This window comes from Dermacentor andersoni, chromosome 3 (assembly GCF_023375885.2).
Source record: "Dermacentor andersoni chromosome 3, qqDerAnde1_hic_scaffold, whole genome shotgun sequence".
In the NCBI taxonomy this organism is placed as follows: domain Eukaryota; kingdom Metazoa; phylum Arthropoda; class Arachnida; order Ixodida; family Ixodidae; genus Dermacentor; species Dermacentor andersoni.
The window spans coordinates 88,531,245-88,550,652 of record NC_092816.1 but is presented as its reverse complement, the minus strand read 5'-3'; the positions used below and the strand labels follow the sequence as shown (position 1 = coordinate 88,550,652).

The 19,408-nt window shown below is 45.9% G+C and overlaps 1 protein-coding gene across 2 annotated transcripts in view; it reads left to right on the top strand.

Annotated features, from left to right (window-relative positions):
• The window catches only part of LOC126525061 (uncharacterized), a 72,317-nt gene that overhangs the window by 33,058 nt on the left and 19,851 nt on the right, over positions 1–19,408 (top strand). For both annotated transcript variants that reach the window (XM_055067512.2, XM_050173118.3), the window contains exons 10-15: positions 1,130–1,390; positions 5,346–5,534; positions 9,018–9,106; positions 12,160–12,302; positions 16,904–17,043; positions 17,760–17,978. In XM_055067512.2, the coding sequence (XP_054923487.2) occupies positions 1,130–1,390; positions 5,346–5,534; positions 9,018–9,106; positions 12,160–12,302; positions 16,904–17,043; positions 17,760–17,978 (1,041 nt within the window). The remainder of the gene's footprint in view (positions 1–1,129; positions 1,391–5,345; positions 5,535–9,017; positions 9,107–12,159; positions 12,303–16,903; positions 17,044–17,759; positions 17,979–19,408) is intronic.

Here is a 19,408-nt window from a genome sequence, read left to right as displayed (position 1 = left end):
AATTTGCTCTGATGTGAATAATTTGGTCATTTGCAACAAGTGCACTTTTCCTGCTTACCATCGCATAAAGGACCCCTAAGAGGGGAATGTGGCTTTGAGAACCAACTTTCTTATTCTTTAACAGATGATGATGACAATTGGCACAGATATGCAGAAAAGCTTTCTGATGCTCCCATACAAGCTTCAGGGTGATATCTCGAGGATATTCTATTCCGAATTTTTTCCCTCTTGCACTTCCTGGAGGGCCTTTGAAGCATAAAATATCGAATGGAAGGCTCGTTGAATATTGACTGCATAGCCAAATGTGCTGAAGGTCGTGCCATTCTTTTTTATTTTTCTACACAGGATGTTCAGTTAGTCATTGTTTACGTTGCCTTCGCATCAGGCACACTTTTGGGTTGAACAAATAGCCACGTCATAAATTTGGAAAAGTCAAGCTAAGAAAGCGAGAATGTCGAAACCTGCACTTTAGCCGAAGGAGCGTGACAAAAAGATACTGTCAAAACAGGCCACACGGTAAAAGAAATGAGCTCTGAAAGCTGAACAGAAAAGCAAAAAAAGCAGTTTCGAGAAAACTGCTGTTTCACCTTCTCTTGAATTCTCTAAAAGGCACCAAACTTGTAGTCATTGAGGTTTTGTGATGCCAGGCTTCTTGGACATGTGGCCTCTGATCTGATGTATTACTGCAGCATCTCATATGCACAGTCAACGTGAAGTTGAGTAACTTATTGATTAAACAAACCTTTAAATGTTGCAGCATTTTCTGGCCATAGGCAGATAAAGCGTACAATACTATTCTTTGCATGTAGTACTACCTAGATGTAGCCAAGTAAGTCTAATTTTTTTTAAATCTTTCAGATTGCATTCCATATATACATACGTATGCTTATAATGAAATGCACTGGTTCAAAATATAATGTAGGTATTTTCATGTTGGGTGCGAGTCCGTTGCAAGATTACTGTACAGACTTAGCCTGAATACCAGTCTGTGGAAATATTAGACTTTTTCTTAGATCCCTTGGTACGTGACCTTTTGACTTCAACTGTAGAAAATTTCACACAAAATCTTGTATGGGGGAAGTGCTCTATGGGTTTTATTGAGGCAGAGCCTACTGCCTCTGTTTTGCAGGCGTGGTGCGCGGCAGTGGTGTGGATGGCGTGCAGCAGCCACCCCCGGGTCTGCTGTCGCAGCTGTTGCGTCCGCCCGCTGCTGCCGCCAAGGGCCCCACCATCACCCCTCAGCAGCAGCAAGGGGGCCAGGATGTGCTTGTGAAGATCTTGGCTGGCATGGGGCCAGTGTCGCCGGGTCTCCAGCCACCCCCAATGGCATCCCACCAGCCCATGAGCCCCACGGCCCAGTTGCTTGCTGCTCGGCATGACCCCATGGCTGGTGGGTGACCCTGCCTTCACTGCAGTTCAGCATTGGCAATTTCTAAAGCGCTTGTCCCCGTCATGCCTTTCTGTCCTTTGTCTGCTGTCGTGCTATACACATGACGTTTTAAAGAGCAACTTCTTTTGACAATGTGAAGCTAATAGAATGTTTAGGTTCCCGAGACCCCCATGTCACACGTCTGATAGAATTGTTCCTTAAATTTAAAAAAAATTTCAAATAAGCAGAAAAGTGCGAAAACGAAACAGACACCTGGCCGAGTAGCCGAGTAGCCGAGTGAACCTTTTCTGTGTAACGTCGCGAGAGGCATACCAGCAGGAAGGCGCGTAAAGCATGCAAGTCTCACCTGCGGGGCCAACAAAAGCAGCGAAGAGCAGATGCTTGGCTGATTCGTGACCGCGCTGGACCTTCTGGTAACAGTGTCAGCTGCACAAGCTCTTCAGATGTGTCAAACCATGAAAGCTACAATTCTGACAAAATCGGTAGCCATGAATCGCCATTCGCATTCAACCTGCTACCACGAAAGCCAGCACCCACGTACTACATATCGTGCTGCAACATGAAAACCAAGGGTTATAGCCTTAACCGCTGATTTTATATGTGCTGCTTGCCATTTTAGGTGTTATGCCCCTTCTTGGCAATGCGCTATGCATACTCGGAGATGTGGTGCACGATTTTCTTACTTGTATCCCGCAAGAACGCCACTGACAGTCTAAAGCACCGACCAGTGCATTTGTTTATGGCAGCAGGTAAACTGACTGCTTATTGTTCACTTGAGATATAATGCTAGCTGCTCATCAGTGACACCAATTATTGTCAGAACATTGGAAAACATGCCAACCTTGTGCATGTAAGCACCGTTGCATCACTCACAGTCGCGCTGATATAAGCGACCACACACCATCGAAAATGGCGAGTGGGAGACCGCAATACAGGAGCGTTGCTACGCTGCCTACTTATCATTCTTCGTATTCTCTTCATGCACCCAACGAGTTCCGTAAAGCAGACATAGATTAGGTCATTACACATATGATCTCTCATTTAGAGAATGTGCAGTTTTCTCGTGTAAATGCCGATGCTGGTACTATTGACACCATTGGCTGTTGAATGAAGCAGTTCACGTTGCCTTATCAAAGGAACCTCCACTTGCTGTCCATTAGGGATACGAGACAAATAGCACCCTCTGGAAGCTAAATAGTGAATCAACATAATAAACATACAACCGTATATGTGGTTCTATTTATATTAGAAAAGTACCCCATTAAGATATTGGGGAAGTACCCCAATAAAACAATCGGGGAATACTTTTAATAATACAATATTTATATTCGGGAAGTACCCCCTCTCGTGCTAAGCATGAGGTTACGGGATCGAATCCCGGCCACGGCGGCCGCATTTCCATGGGGGCGAAATGCGAAAACACCAGTGCACATAGATTTAGGTGCACGTTAAAGAACCTCGGGTGGTTCAAATTTCCGGAATCCCCACTACAACATGCCTAATAATCGGATTGGGATTTTGGTGTGTAAAACGGCATAATTGAATTGTAATTTCTTTACCGGCGAGTGCAAGTGGCAGCCTTCAAGAGCAGTAACGTATAGATCTTGATAGTGTGTTGTCATTTCTTCTAGCTTTTTGTGTGTGCACTGTATGAAATGAAAAATGGTTTATTTCAAATCTGTATGGTCAAAACTGAACTACACAAGCAGTTTCCTTCATCCTAATGGCTTACTTAACCTTAGGTCAGTCACTCAGGTTTGCCAGCAATAGATGCACGAACTCTGTGACTGGGATAGGCTTAAAGGGACACTAAAGATCAATATTAAGTCAGTGTGGACTGTTGAAATACTGTTCCAGAAACCTCTCTGCAACTTCTCACTGCAAACACTAGCTCACTATCACTAGCTCACTCCTCAGTCCTGTCTGCCATTCATTTGCAGTGTGCTCTGCGTGCACCGCATTTTATGTCTCCACACAATGTGGCCAGTAGCTGAGGAGCAGGCAAAGCAGGTGGTACGAGGGAATTAAATTCATTTGTTCAATATCTGCACAACTCAAGCCTGATGCTTTCAAGAAATGGCAAGAGTGCATTGGGATGCACTTCGCAAATTTCATTCAGATCCGCTAACCTAAAAAAATCGTCGGAGCTGCCCTTTAAATTAAAGCAAAGCCTCCTTTGTGGAGTTCAGTGGGTTTTGATTCTATGGCCATTAGGTTGTCCAAATCGACGCCTCGGCAATGGTTCTCTTCAACAGAAACCAATCTCAAAGGCTATGCTTTTGCTGTCTCCATGCACCAAAAGCAATAGCTGGAGCCGGAACCGTGTCATACTGTCAACCTTTTCTTTTTTTTTGTTCCTCTATTTCCCAGGCTCATGGTGTATTTTTACAATCCTCTTCCTGTTTGGGCCTATGCAAAGGCCTACAGTATTGTTAAATAAATAAATAAATAAATAAATAAATAAATAAATAAATAAATAAATAAACTACCATGTTTTAAGCATCACCCATAGTTGGGCCGAGTTCCTGTGGAGACTACTTTTCACCATTACAGTAGAGGCATCAGGTGGGTTTAAATGCAGTTTGGGCTGTGGAGAGGATATGAGCAGGGAGTGAGAGGGGAAGGAGAGTAATTGGGCACTAATTGGTGTTTGCGGGTAGTAATCAGGCAGCAGTAAAGTGGGGAGGTCACATGAGTGCGGTAACGTGATAAAGCGCGTGCTAGAGGCTCCTTCCTGCTCCGGATGGGAAAGGAGGGCATACTCAGTCTTGGTTTCCCACACCACTTTTCTGGTCATTTTTACGGCATGCAACATTATGGTAGCTAGCGACTCATTGAATCTTTGCCTTTGGCTGAGGAGTGTCCGAAAAGCGGTCAATGAGAGTCGAAATATTGTTCGAGCTAACCATTGCGCAGTTTCCAGAGTTCAAATTCGCTTGAGTTTTTCTCCATTCAATACATTGGGCTTTGCCGGGACCAGTAGAGCAGTTAGAATTATTCGATTCAAAGTAAGAGATTTAAGATTGTTGGGATTTCACCTTAACATGATCTGTGCCTGCTGAGTCTGGCATAATTGTGTTGTTTGGAACTGAAGTCTGTCTGCATTGCACACTTGCGGTGCTCAGCATGCTTCGGCACTCGCCTGAATGCACCAGTTTGCGGTCAGATACTTCCAACCTCATGAGTTTGAACCATTAATATAATAATTTCAGAATATACCTCCTGGGAGCAGAGATCAAGTCTGAATTAACTGATTTCCTGAAATGGTCAAATTAACGAGATTTATCTGTAGCATTCGAAGATGTGCCCATGCATATCTGCAGTAACTGCGAATTCTCCTGAACTGGTTGCCAAATGATCTCTTCTGCCGCATGTGGTGGACTGCTTAATCCCTTCAGTCACAAATTATAATCGACTGTCGATACATGAGTGAAACGGACAGTTTTATGTCGGGGTGCTTTAGACTACTGAAAGCAGATCAAAGTGGTAGAATGACACTTTGCGCATTTTATGAGTCATCGTAATTACAGAGTAATTAAGTTTTTGAATATTGTAAAGTCAGTCATGCTACGTTTCTTTATAAAAAGGATTAAATCTCCCGCTCGAATTACATGCACAGGTTATTCACTGACCGCAAGCATTTCAAAAGAATTATTTCGAGGTTGCTGTCGACATGCCTAACGCCAACTGCCACGTAAAACAGTAGTGCCTTCCCCAAACAGTACTCTGTAACAATACATATCACTCGGAAGTAAAATAGACGTAATTTAGGTTATCAATGTTCAATTCGCCCTAAGATTAATGTTGGTACTCTGTCCTTTGCTACCACTGCATAGAAATGGCAAAGATGGGTCGCGTCTGCAAATGTGGACGCTGTGACTGAAGGGGTTGTTGCTCTTTCGCTGACACGAACATTGGGTTCCTTCTAAGGTATTGTGTGTGCATGCATGTGCAGCCGCAGCTGCAGCAGCCATGCTTCGGCAGCAACAGCAGCAGGAGATGCTGAACAGCCTGCTGAAGCCACCACCACCTGTGGTGACCACCCAGCGGCCGTCGCCCACCCAGCAGTTGGGGCTGCTGGCCCCCTGCCCGTCTCCCCTGCCAGGTGGCCCACAGGACCCACGTCGAGTTCCCTCTCCACTTGGTAGGCACATGTGGGGAAGTTGGCTTGGAAATGCAACTCAATGTTAGCTGCAAAAATACAGTGGAACTTCATTAAGGGAGGAAGAGGCGTTCGGAAACTTTTTTTTTTTTACTAAATTTAATAAAAATTGTCACCCAGACAGTTTCTCATGCTGATGTCAAAAATGTAATTTTTAAATTGACTGAGTGGATCCAGATATCATTAAAATTAATCGCCTATTGTTTATAAAGACATATGGCTGGATACTAAAGTCTAAGCATCAGTGGCATCAGAGTCTGTTTTGTGTGCATCACTGTTATTATAGGGCGCTGCGAGAGCAACAACGCATGCCGAGAGCCAACAGTGACGTTTTCGTGGATAGCTCATATGGCGACAACTTATGAACTGATAAATTGATAGGCAGAATGGTTAATTTCAGGGCTTTCACTATAACAATCTTTCAGAATAACAAACACTTTACCACGGTCCCCAGAAGTTTATTGTATCAAGATTTCATTGCTTGATGATGTGCGTGGTATAGCGTGCAACAGTCGCCAACTGATATTTGGAAACTGATGAGGGTGCCCAAGTGTCCAAATAAACGAAGTTAAAAATATCAAATTCACCAGAAAATGTCTTCATTCCTCACGTGACTTGGACAAAGCCTACTGTGACTGGATAGATTAGATTTGGCAGGTGGTTACTTTGTTTCGAGGAGGTGCCGGAAATGTATCAAAATACAGTCGAACCCACCTATAACGACCTATCGGTTACGACCACACTTCACGACATTTACAATTTTCACATCCTGCGTTTTCAAAGTTCGCCCAGAGATATCGCAAACATTTTCAAAAGCGCTGTACAGCTACAAACGAACACTTAAAGCCCGGTGTCTGTAAACGTGGGGCGCAGTTCCAAAGCGCAGAAGCACGATCGAACTGGGCGCACGGCAGTGCACCCCCCACCTTCGCTCCAGTCTGACCGCCAGGATGAGTGTGTGCCACACGTGTGCCCGCGGGTTTCAGAAGCCGAGAGGAAAGCTTCTTGTATCAGCCTTGGTAGCGCAACAGTGCTTTTAAGGCATTTCGCCAGCGCACTTCAGTGCGAAGCGGTGCACTAGCATGGGGTTCACCCATGCGTGCGCGCGATCTCTCAAGATGGGCAAACCAAGATACGGTGGTGACTCTCTCGTTCTTGCGTACTTCTCCGTGTGGCACACTACATTATGCGCACTATTTGGGTTGATTTGAACCAACTGCAGCTAAAGTGTTGCTGTCGATATGCGTGCGACCCCAGTCGGTGGAGACATGGCACGACGTGCCACTGCCTTGCAAAGTTGCAGAAAAATCTGCAGTTGCGGTTCAACGATGCTTCATTTATGTTGTTGCTGATAATGGTTCGTGGTGGCGTTCTACCTTTGGCACTTGGCACATTTTTGGCTGAAGCTAGATAAAAAAACTTCGTAGCTCTCTGTGTGCGTGGGGCCAGTGCTACAGCTCTAACGGTGAGATCTTTGCAAAATGCTGGCATGTCTCTCTACTTTCCGCTTTCACGCAACAAGGCTTCTCTGTCGTAGGCAGAATTCACTCGTCCATTGACGGCAAAATATATAGCAATCTCGAAGAAAAAAATGGCAGCAGGTGCGGTCGTAGTTTCGCTATGGCAGGTGATCTTAGCCAGCCTGCTCAGTTTCGAAGGGGCTATGACTCTGAGTTTTGTGCTTTAGATGAAGTATTTAACGTGAACTTGCAGTTATATGTGCAAGAGTTCTGCAAATTAAAATAAAAGTACTGAAAAACCTTTTTTCTGACTCAAGTTGTGTCCAATCGTAACTGTCGACGCCAGCTACAGTGCCGGTAATTTTTTCGCGTATTGAAGGGTGAGTGCACACATAACGAACTACTGATACGACCACTTTTCAGGGAACTCAAGTTTTGTACTGCTTTTCTACTCGACTTGTTTAACTTGGGCGCTGCATTGGCATGTGGTCGTGCAGATGTAGCGAGACGGTCCATATTCTCGAGTGGCCCGCTGTAAAGTGTCTGAAGTACCCTCGAAGCTGTCCAAAGTACCAGTCGGCAACTGTACTGTATCGCAAAGACCTAGTGCCTTGCCATGCATTTTTGGAAGAACTGTCTCTGAAATTACAGATCACTTGGCGAATGTGGAAATTTTGTTAGAAATAACCATTGTGCAGTTCCAGAAGTTCAAATTTGCGGGACTTCTTTCCTGGTCAAATGCACGTAAGTCTGTCGGCACCGACTGATCAGTTCGAACAATTCATCAATTCGAATAAAGAGATTTAATTGAAGATTTCATTGTAATTACTTTGGCAGACCGGATTATTTCTACTGCATTTAACTTGAGATGGTTTTTGTGCCCTTGTTGGTCAAGCCATGGTAGCGTGGCATTGCTGAGAGCTTCACTGTTTTGGCAGTGAAGTGTGCCATCATGTCTTGCTGTGCCACAGTCTGTAGGCATTTTTTCTGAATGTTGTTGTCAAGCATCACTGTCACTCGCAAGTGCCTCGTTTGTGAATCTGCACTGACAACTCGTTGCGATGGTCTATTCACCGATTCTCTGCCATAAGCACAAAGGGGGACACACTTGAGGTCAAGGTTTGAGCCACTGTGAATGCAACTGCAGCTTTTCAGGTCTGTAGTGGTGCTGGCTTATACATATACAGTAAAACCTCGTTAATTCAGAAAATTTCATAATTCAGACTCGTTCTCTGGTCCCGGCAGATGTATACATCATTTAATGCAATCAAACTCTCATTAGTTCAGACGTCTTTGGCTGCACACTGGTTAGTTCGGACAACTCTTGGAGTACTGCAAATGTGTGACGCAAAGGAGCAAAAACTTCTCTAGCGTCAAACGGAAACGAAGCGGCATATGTGAATGACAGCAATGCAGGAATGCTTTGTGCCTATGAGTGCCTTTAAAGTCTTCATTCTTGTGCTTACTGCTGCCCATAACTGCACATTCGCTGCATGCCTTTAGAACTACAGGATTGCCGTCCACGATTGTGCCGCGGTTTCTTCCACAGCAGTTGTGGCAAACAGTTTCGTTGGTGCAAAGGTGTCGATGATGAGCATCGGCTATATCGTAATGGACGGACGATTTGTGGGTGACCAGCTCACTGGTGAAAAAATAATCGGGATGTGCGCGCAACAGTGAAAATCGTCTCAAATGAACGCATGCACTGTGGCCGCTCTGTGGATAAGTCCAGAGGCCTTAACCAATGCGAGCGCCAATAAGTTGCAAGATGATGAGAATTGCAGCGTCCGCACTGCTTTCGTGCAAAATAGAAACTGTATTTGCTGATTCATTCACCAAATAAAATGGTGTTGACATAGTAAGCATTATTTTAGTACCTTCGATAATTCAATATTTGGTTAATTTGCACTTATTTTGGTCCTAGAAATCTGAATTAACAAGGTTGTACTGTAATGGGCACCTTTCCTACCTGTTGTCTGACGCAAAATGTTTTGTGGTACCGCAGTGTTTGGCCAGCACCCGTCGCCCATTCCTCCTGTGGCAGGACCCACGCCTGGTGCCCCAGTGCAGTCTTCAAACACTCTGCAGGTTCATGTGAGTGTTGACTACCCTGTAAATTTATTGTCGGTTACTTGTGCATGTTTTGTGTCCTATGGCTATTACAGTCAAACCTCGATATATCGAACACGGATATATCGAATTATTGCGTATATTGAACACTTTCTATGTCACGTGGAAGAACGCATGCACTTTTAATTTTTTATTTTGAACGCGGCCGGATGTAAAATGGATATATCGAACTCCGCTGCCCCAGACCAAGTGTGCTCTGTTGACAGGAGGCGAGCTTTCCCGCAATACTCTCGAAGATGGCGGCGCGATGGGCGTTCCAGACTGCTGCGTACAACAGCTGCACACATCGGTTGCGCCGAGGGCGTCATTTGAACGTAGCGGCGTACGCACACGGCGGCTTGGCATGGCCGTGGCTTGGCCAGCTTGGCTAGTTGGACAACGTCAATGACATGTGTGTCTCGGTGCTGCCGCTTGTGCTACGCCAGTCGTTAGTGTATGTGTGGCTTAGGCCTGTCGTGGTTGGTGTGATGGCTGCAAACGCGAAGAAGCGGACGTCCCTGACATTTGCTGCGAAATTGGAAGTGATGCAGCGCGTTGAAAATGGAGAAAAGAAGTTGAGCGTCGCCTTAGCTTTCAACAACCCAAGGAGTACTTTGAGCACTCTGCTGAAAAACAAGAGTGACATAAAGGCCAAGGCCAGCTGAGCAGTATTGAAATTCATTTTTTACCGCCGAAAATGACGTCGAAGCTGCAGCCATTGGACCAGGGCATTATTTGCGCTTTCAAGTCCATTTATAAACGTCGGCTGATCGACATTTTGCTGCTCAAGCTGCGGATGGGCCAAGAGCTAAAGATAGATCTTTTGGGTGCCATTCAAATGCTGAAAGCCTCGTGGGACAACGTCAAGCAGTCGACAATGGTTCACTGCTTTCGGCATGCGGGTTTCGTGAGCCGCATTGAAGAAGCTTCAGAGGAAGCAACCGAAGATTTGATGTTGGATGGCACAGAGGAAGAATGCCAGCTCGAAGAAACCTGGAGCCAGTTGGAGCGCTTTGTCGGTGCTGAGCCACACAGCATGTGCATTGAGGACTTCTTTGGCGGTGACGACACCAGTGGAACAGTGGCGGAGTTAACACGTGGAGATGCCGGCAGAAGTGACTGCTGAGCGGCCAAACGAAGGCGCTGCCGAGGCTGATCCAGCAAGCGCTGATGTTGCCCCGCTCCCGACTGCAACTGAGGCTGTAGATGCTTTGGCCGTTGCACGCCGCTACTGCGGCGCAATAGAAGGCACTGGACTGTTTCTTGTGGACCGGTTGGACTATGTTGAGGCCGCCGTGGTCAAGCACGCGGTTGCCAATATGAAGCTGGCTACGCTGCTTCAGTATTTTTAGCGAACGAAATACTTTGTTTGAAGCTACATGAGAGTATCTATTGCGCCACGATTGGTTCATTGATTGATTTGTGCTAGTTTTTGACGTGTTTTCTACGTGATTTTATATATCGAATTCTGGCTATATCAAACTATTTTGCGATCACCGCGCTGTTCGATATATTGAGGTTTGACTGTATATTCAGCGATGCGAAGACTCTTTCCGAGTGATTTGCGGCTCATTTTCTGCAGTGTAGACACGTGGACAACAAAATCAAAGCATAAACGCTGACTTTTAGCCATCTGAAAGAATTCTACTACCGCTACCACGGGAGCGATGGTTGTAGTGCATGTATTTGCCTAACTTTTCTGCTTGCAGCTTCAGAGGTTCTTGCGGCAGTAACTGTTACTATGCTTGTGCATATGCACAAACATAGTAATTGATTTCGTAATGAAAGACCTTGTTGAAAAGGATCAATTTGTAAATTTGCAAAGTCATTTTAAGCCAGAAGGACAACGTTAAGGCAAATCCACTTGTAGACGTGGCACCAGAATTCCATCTGCAGTCAAATCTCAATATAACGAATCACGCGGTACCGCCAAAAATTGTTTATTCTGAAAGGTCATTATAGTGAAAGCCCCAAGATTAACCATTCCACCTATCAATACACCAGTCCATAAGTTCCCACCATTTGAGCTATCCATGAAAACGTCGTTGGCTCTTCGCCTGCGCTGTTGCTATTTTCCATACATTCCGTCGCCACACACCACTGTATAATAAGAGTGCCGCGTGCAAAGCAGACACTGATTCTGAGAAAACTACTGACAAAAAGGAAGCTCCATGTCTCCTCCAAAGTGCAATGTTTCTTGTTTGTTTGTTTTTCACATTCCTTGCCGTCAACACAGCAACTGTCTTGCTCAAGGCGGACACCTGAACTCTATTCCAAAGCGCAAGCGTGTGAAACAGTCCGGAAAACGTAAAGTGTGACCGTATGGCATCCCCGCAAGTACGGAGGTTACCTTTTTCCATGCGCATAGCTAGTGCAGCCGCAGATAGAAGTGCAAAAGAAAGAGGCATGCACATAAAGAAGGGCAAAAGAAGGAAGAGACGTGCCTCCGTAGCTAAGCAACACTTGCCTGGGTGGAGCATGCACTCGCAAAGCCAGATGCATTGTCACCTCCGTAATAGATTTTTAAAGTTCTCCAGTGTTTTTTATTAACCGTCCCAGGTTTTCTGACCTGGGACCAGGTCCCAGGTGCACTGTGGCATCTGCTTTTTGCACCTTGTTTTCTGCAACTCTTTTCGGCTGCCGTGAAGGATACACGGAAATCTAAGAATTTCTGAATATTAGTTTGTTGTACATAGGCGTTAACATGGCACGGAAACTAACGACCGTTATTCTGAAAGCTTCGGTATTCTGAAGTTCGTAGTACTGAAATATTTTTACATTGAAACCATAAGAAGTCAGCAGGGGATTTCTGAAATTTTCATTAAGCTGAAAAGTTTGTTGATGTGGCATTCGTAGTAACTAGGTTTCACTGTAGTGATTTTTGTAGGAAACCGTGTGCTCAGTAGCACTTTCTATAGCCTCTGTGTTCCACAACAGGTATGCAAGTTCCGTCTTGCATCCCTGTGACATCTGCTGCCAATTGCATGGTGGTTTGAAAGGTTTCTCAGTCTCGTGTGTGACTTTGTCCTATGCTGCAGAGCGGGGGCCTACGGCCGCGTGTGCCGTCCCCGCAAGAGCTGGCGGTGCACACGCAATCCATTCTTCAGACGGCACTTCTCAAGAAGATCCTCGAGGACCAGAAGCAGAAGGAGAACCTGCGCAAGCAGCAGGAGGCGCAGAGGTCGGTCTTCTTATGTGCTTTGTTTTTCTTTGTGTATCACTGTTTGGGGAAACTCTCTCCAGAGAGCTGCTAAATTCAGTAACCACTATACTTGAAACTGCAATGGCTACTGCTCTGCTTGTATAGCTGCAGCATCCTTCTGCATTTGATTTACATAAACATTTAGTTCACTTGCGCACTGCTGCCTATGAAAATGCTTCGTAGATTTATCAACAATGAAGCTTCTCTGCTTGCAGGATGGATGCACAGTCGCGTTTACGTTTCCAGTTGCGTTGCATTCATCCAAAGCATAGTAGGTTGTTCTGGACAAGCTTCACTGCCAGCCACGGTCGGCTGTCTGTTAGAAATTCCTGAAAGCCTTTTTTAGTGTCCAAAAGGAAACTCACAGCATGAAAAAGGTGGTGCTACGTTGGTTATATTGGAGCACCATCGCAGATCCTCCACTTAGGTTTGATTCACACAGCTGTCATCTGCCCCATCCCGTCGCCATCATCGGACCACTTAGGGGGGAGCATTTTTGTCACCTGTTTCTCCCCAAAAGCGGGGACGCAGAAGACATTGGGATTGTTGACAAACATTGCTGATATCCAGTTTTTGAGGAAAAAAGGTGCGAGGAAGCTCTCTCCATGACGGAAACCGGTGCTGCAGTGGTGACAGGACAGGATGGATTGTGGCTTTGTGAATTGGGCCATAATGTTCCCCATTTAGGATGCCTGTTCTTGGCCTGCCTGTGGTGGGACACTAATCTTACCTCGTGCATGCTTCTGTGCCTCCTTTCCCGTGGTTTGTGTGGCCTTCACTTTCCCTTCTTCCTGTCAACTCTTTCCTCCTGTGCTTAGACGCTTGGCATGGTTCCTGCATGCTCCCTTTGTCCCGCACCGACCCCAGCCCATCTTCATCCCAGCGTAAGTGCCTGCAGCACTCTTTTGTGTTTGAGCCACTCTCTGTTCGCTCTTGCAGAGCAACATGCTGACTCGCCGCAAAACTGAACAGTGTCGCAGGCATCACACTCGTGCCTGCGAAATTGTTGGTACATTCGACTGGTCACTTTTGAGAATCCTAGAGCCCTGCCAGGATGCCAGAGCATCCTGGCAGGGCACATTGCATTTGGCTTCTCAAAATTGAGTGCTAGAAATGCACCTGCTTGGTTCGTTCAGAGCACCATGCTCCAGCTTCGAGTGCTTGGAGGCACTCTTTCTTTGAGGTGAAAGAGTGACCGAAATCTGACAGAATTATGGTCATGTGGCTCCTCAGATTGCTTTGGGAACAACTGAAGGTTTGGCTCGGGCAGGCTTTTTTTGGACTCCGTTCACTGGTTGAATTGCTGCAAACAAAATCTGAGCACTAAGGACCAGTCAAATGTACCTTGTGAAAGAACGCTGTTGGACCTGGAGCTAGACCTTGGGCTTGTTGGGACTTGGCTTTTAATTAACAGCAGATGCAAGGGTTCCTCTTTAAAAACTCTCTCTACTGTTTTCATATTAAGTGTCAAATTAAGCGTTGAAAGGCTGCATTGTTGGCTGAATTTGATGTTTTTCATTTGCATGTAAAAAAAAGTTACACGATCCCAGGCGACATCTTTATTTTCAAGTGGTGATTGCGCGAGGGAAGCGTCGGTCAATGACTGTTACAAGAAACCCGTGAACATTTAGTTATTGCAGCTCGGTCAATTTCAGTTATGTGCCTCGACTACTTCCTGTAATGACAGCGTGACAATGGTCGAAATAGACTGACTCGGGTCACAGGCAGCCATGCATTGACCAACTTGGGCCGTAATCTCAAACCATCGCTTCAAAGTTGCTATCAATTTCGTAGCAACATTGACGGGTGAGGGCGACCCTGGCACTGTGATAAAATGTGCTTCGCAATGTGCCAAGGAAGCCTTCGCTCATAGATGCCAAATCATCCAGGGCTAGCCCCACGAAATATTGCGAAAAATAAAGCATCCATAAAAGTTACATTCCAGAAATGCCTTTTGCTTCCACTTTTGGAACAAGTCTCTCATTCTCTGCTGAACCTGGTATTTTGTACTTTTAGGTGGTCTCCGTTGAGACCACATTATCAGTGGGTCACTGTAAACCCATGAAGGCTGAGCCATGCATAGTGTTCGTGTTTGAATATGTAACAGGGTGTTCACGGGATTTTAACAGCATGTTCGTGCAATAAGTTTCCAGGGTGTTCTTTTCTCAGTTGCATGGATAACATGAGAGGGGTCCCACTGTATATAGGCATCTGAAATTTCAACTGCCATTACCAGAATGTCATGTATAAACTTCATAAGCATTCGCTTCTGTTGTGCAAGTCATTCTTACTGGGAATACAGAGTGGTGTGCCTGTTTACATCAGTACAAAACAATGTTGGTGAAGCTTTAACAAGAGATCAACATGTTGAGCATACCAGCCGACCCTGAATTTCGGTGCATTCTAGATTTTACTACTGCTTAATCAAGTTCTGTGAAAAATCAGTTGTATGCAAGTTTCAATGGGCTCTAAAGATGGGGTGGCACAAGATTGCACAAAATGCATAAACAGAAAAGTTGTGATGCTACTTCTGCCACCCTTTTGTGGTGCCATATGCCAGAACAACACTTGCTTCAAGCAAGCGTATTCTGAGAAGTTCCTGAAGGAGGCGAAATTGGATTGAAGCCAGTTGTCGAAAAAGCCGCTGCAGTCTTAAAACACTGTTGCCTGTCACTTGCTGCTGTTCCAAGTTTGCTGCTACTTTTGTGCTGTCTACTGTAAATAGACTTATTTTAACCCTTCGAAGGTCAATGACTTAAATGTACGTCGCCGCGAACGAAGCCCAAAATGGTCGATGCTGTATATTTACGGCGCCGTCTGTGTGTTTGAAGAGCGCGCCAATTTCATAACTTTTCCTTTTGTCATGTGCAGCCACTATGTGGGAATACAGGGAATTTTTTTTCGCGCACCTCCCTCTCTGTTTTCGTTGCATGGTTCGTTTTAGCGTTAGTTCGCTACCGCGCGTCTGTATAGTACCGCTTGCACATTGGCGTGCGGGTAGAGGTTTGGGTTTCGTTTCGTGGGCGGTTTTGGCTTCTTGCGCTTGCAAAACTGATGGCTATCTCATTACTAATCGCTCAAAGGGCGACCGCTTGTTTCTGGCTTGTTTAGTGTTCAAGGGGGTGCGCATAGGAAGGATGCTGCCGTGCATGCGTTTTCGTTGCTTTCTTCTTTTTTTTTCTTTTTTTTTTTTTCAGATTTGTGAAAACTACTTGCCTCTGGTTGGCGATAAGATGAAGATTAGCGGAAGTTTGTCACACGTTTTGCTTTGTTAGCGGGCACACAACCACAGTGCACGCACCTGCACAGTTCGATTATGCTACGGATGTACAGATTAGTATAAGAGCAGGAACATTTGAGACTTGCGAAATATTCTCGCGTGCGCATTTTCAAAGCCTTGAAATATAACAATTCAAATTTTCAATTCTTATAAGTTTATTTCCTTTTTTATTGTTGTTATTCATGAATGAAGAGTACATATATACCAACGCAAAATATTTTCTCACTTTACGGTCACCCTAGAAAAGTTGCCGTAAATTTTTTAAGAAGTCCCTAAGAAGAATTGGAATCTGCAATAAAAAAAATCTACCCTGGGCGGTCGCATATGGCAAAAAAATCAACCCTCAAAGGGTTAAAGATAACAGGTTGGCATCAAGGCATTGGTTATTGTATTTTACTAAATTTCAGTATCTTTCAGCTTTGACTGTAGTGTTTTTCCTATTGTAAGCCTGGCAAGTCTGTTAGTGGCATGGTATAAGTAATCAAGTCTAATTTTGCTGTGCAGGTCAGCTCTGCAGCACGTGACTACGTAAGTTAGTCTGCTTTGCCCACCGTTCTACCAAAGGTTCCAGACATTTCATAACCACCTAAAACCTGTAGATGGGCAGTTGGCATTATGCATTGGAGTAGAAGGCGGTTCTTTGCTGCCAGTTTTGCAGATTTTCTTGTATTGCAACCCTCTGAATCCAGTGAATATGCACTTCTCGGACATCACTTTTTATACGAAATGTGTAGACTCCTCTTGTTATAAAGGGGGGGGGGGCATCTGTTACTCAGCCATACATTGCTTTTGTGCTTGCTGAGCTTGTTATTGTTAGGCTTGCATGATGCCTGAGGATTTATCACTTGATTTGTCACTTACTTACCTAATGCTACATAAAAATGCAATTCTGCCACTGTATTAATGCGCAGTTGTGACACTTAATTTCTTTAATGGCATCAAAAGTATTCTGGGATGTGATTAAAGTGCCTGGAGGCATCAGAATTGCAATGACTGGTGTCAAAACGAGTGCACTACCAACCACACAGGTCACATTGGAAACAGTCAAACACAAATTCACTCATGTAAGAGGCCTGCACCCTCACTTAGGAGTGCAAAAATTTTAGTTTCACGAAGCGTAATGCGTAAACCCACGTACTGGTTACTATAACCGCGAATTACCGGGCTGCCGCCAGTTTGTCACACACGAGTGGACTACACTGAAGCACGTCGAGGCTGATTGCAGTTTGGTAACTGGCTAGCTCAAAGTGCTTTGCGTGACCTTGTGGTGATACTGGCATTCTTGTGTTGTGGTTTGCAGGACGCGTTCGCCGACCACGACACAAGGCTTGACTACAAACAGGGGATCATCGCCATCCAAGGGCTTAAGTCCCACCATGGCTGCATTCACTCCAACATCGGTGATGCGCAAAATGCACATGGAGCGCCAAGACCCAAAAGGTATGTGTACGTTTGTTGTACAGAGTACGCCTTGTAGGGTGGCCATGCACCCTGCGTGTTCTGTGAATCCATGCTAGGGGCAGTAATATTCATCACATTTGTGCATTCCCTGTTCAGAGTGTGGCAGTTGGTCAAGCCACAATACATGCGATTAAAATTTTATGGGCAGGCACTCTTTCTGTAAGCATTTTCATGTTGTGTTGTTCTGTGCAGTGATGGTGTGGCATAGTAAGACCATAGTTAGTCAAAACTCAAATCGAGCGTCATGGTACAAAAATAGCAGGTATGCAAGCACAGCCACAAGTGTATAGAACAAGAGCATGCGCAATTGCAGGAGTGCTTCGAAAGTGCTGCTAGTTCGTTTTTAGTGTGTTCGAAGCATTTTTCCATGTTGGATACCTGGCACTGTCTATGCTAGTAATTATAAAAGAGAAATGATTTTTGCGGCATTTACATCTTCTGGAAATCGTCATTGCTAGCCTTACCCTTATGAGCCCAACATAAGTCATACCTGCACCCGTAGCTGCATTTGAATGCACCTGCACCCTTATGCACACATATAGCTGTATACTGCGCAGTTCTCAAAGAATGATCAAGGCACCATCGTTGTGCTGTTGCTTATTGTGCACGGCTCTAACACCCTTGCTGTCAGCACTCCTGTCCTTGAGCAGGACGTTGGGTCATGTTGACGACGTGGCTTTCGATTCACTGTGCAGCCTCTGACAAAGGTGGCCCCAAGGCCAATGGGGAAACCACATCCAGTGATGGCACGTCTCGGCAGCAGCAGCAGCAGCATCGAATGAACAATGGCACAGTGCCTCGGGCCCCCACCATTGGCAGGGCCATCATAAAGGGCAACCAAGCTGCCCAGCCACAGAGTTCGTCTGATGCTAAAAACCCCAAGCCTATTCAGCAGCACCCATCTCAGCAGCAGGGTGAGTCTGGTGTGATCTGTATTTGTGGCTGGTCTAGTTGGTTGGTTCATAATGGTGACGTGTTGATACAGTGCAACCCCATTGATACTTCCATCGCTGTTGCGTTTCCACGCTGCTATATCACATTGTCCCTGTGGTGTTCTGAAGCCCATTCACCCCTGTGTATTATGTTCTCATTTGATGCGTTGCCATTCTACCATGTTCTTGCATCTTGCATGTAGACGCGTGGGTCACACAAATTTAATGATGCAGAGGCAAGTTCACTTCATACATTGCTACTAGTGGCATGACTAATAGCTGTACAGTAAAAGCTCGTTAATTCGAATTCCACGGGGATGCTATGAAAATTTGAATTATACAAAATTCGAACTAATGAAAGTCGGAGAAAAAAATCGCTCGGTTAAGGCGCGTATATAGTCTGACGTGGCCTGAGCACGTGCGCACACGCTACGTCAGGTTGGCGTGAACGTCTATACTTCGAGGCTCTGGCGCAGCCAACGTAACCGGACGGGGCCAGCGCAGTCCGACGCGCCCGTCGTCGAAATGGCTCTTGCTCCATCCGCGCGTTCGTCGCGCTGACTGGGGCGGAGAAAAAGTCTCTGTCTCGCGCGTAAAGCGAAGCATCGATTGCGATAGAAAATTAGTAGATAGCTATACGAAGTAAGGATAATAGTTTTATTGACTGTATAAACTTGTAAGCATTCGCTTACTAACTGAATCAGCACTGTGTCACGCGTGCACAGGTGAGCATGAACGCATCTCGCTCTATGACTGTGGAAACTCGCTGAAAAACACTGTAGTGAAGGCATGCAGCAGTAGCAGCGAGCGAATTGACGTTCGTACAGCTCTCGCTTTAACGCGAACGAAACGTAGAAAGCACATCGCATATGAAGCTACCGGCAATACGCGCACTCTGCAAACATCGCAGATCACTTTGAAGACGAGGCCCACGCGGGCGCGCACTTTGGCCACGTCGCAGATCGCTTTCAATATGCGGCGGCCGCATGGCCGCGCCGTAAGCAGCAGCCGCCAAAGATCGTTCCCCGGTCCCTCCCTCGCCTCACCCCCCTGCTACAATGTACTAGAATCCCTATTCTAGCACACTGTACCCTGCCAACCCCCTGCCTCGCGCGCAGCATGAGAGGGCGCGCTCCGCCCCACCTTCCCCTCTCGCGCACGCGAGATTGAGCCGTGTTCGCTGGCTTAACCTCGCACGCTCGTACACAAAGTGCGTGGCGAGGGTGTTATTGTCCTTGCTGCTGATCGAAAAAGCAAAGCTGCGCGACCCGCGCGGCGACGCCAGCGTGCTCCCGCGCACTAGCACTCTCCTCATCCACGATGATGCAGAGTTCGAATTATCGGTGGCGGTGCGGATTTCAGGGTGAATTAGCGGGATGTGTTACATATTGCTTTCAATACATTGTGGGACG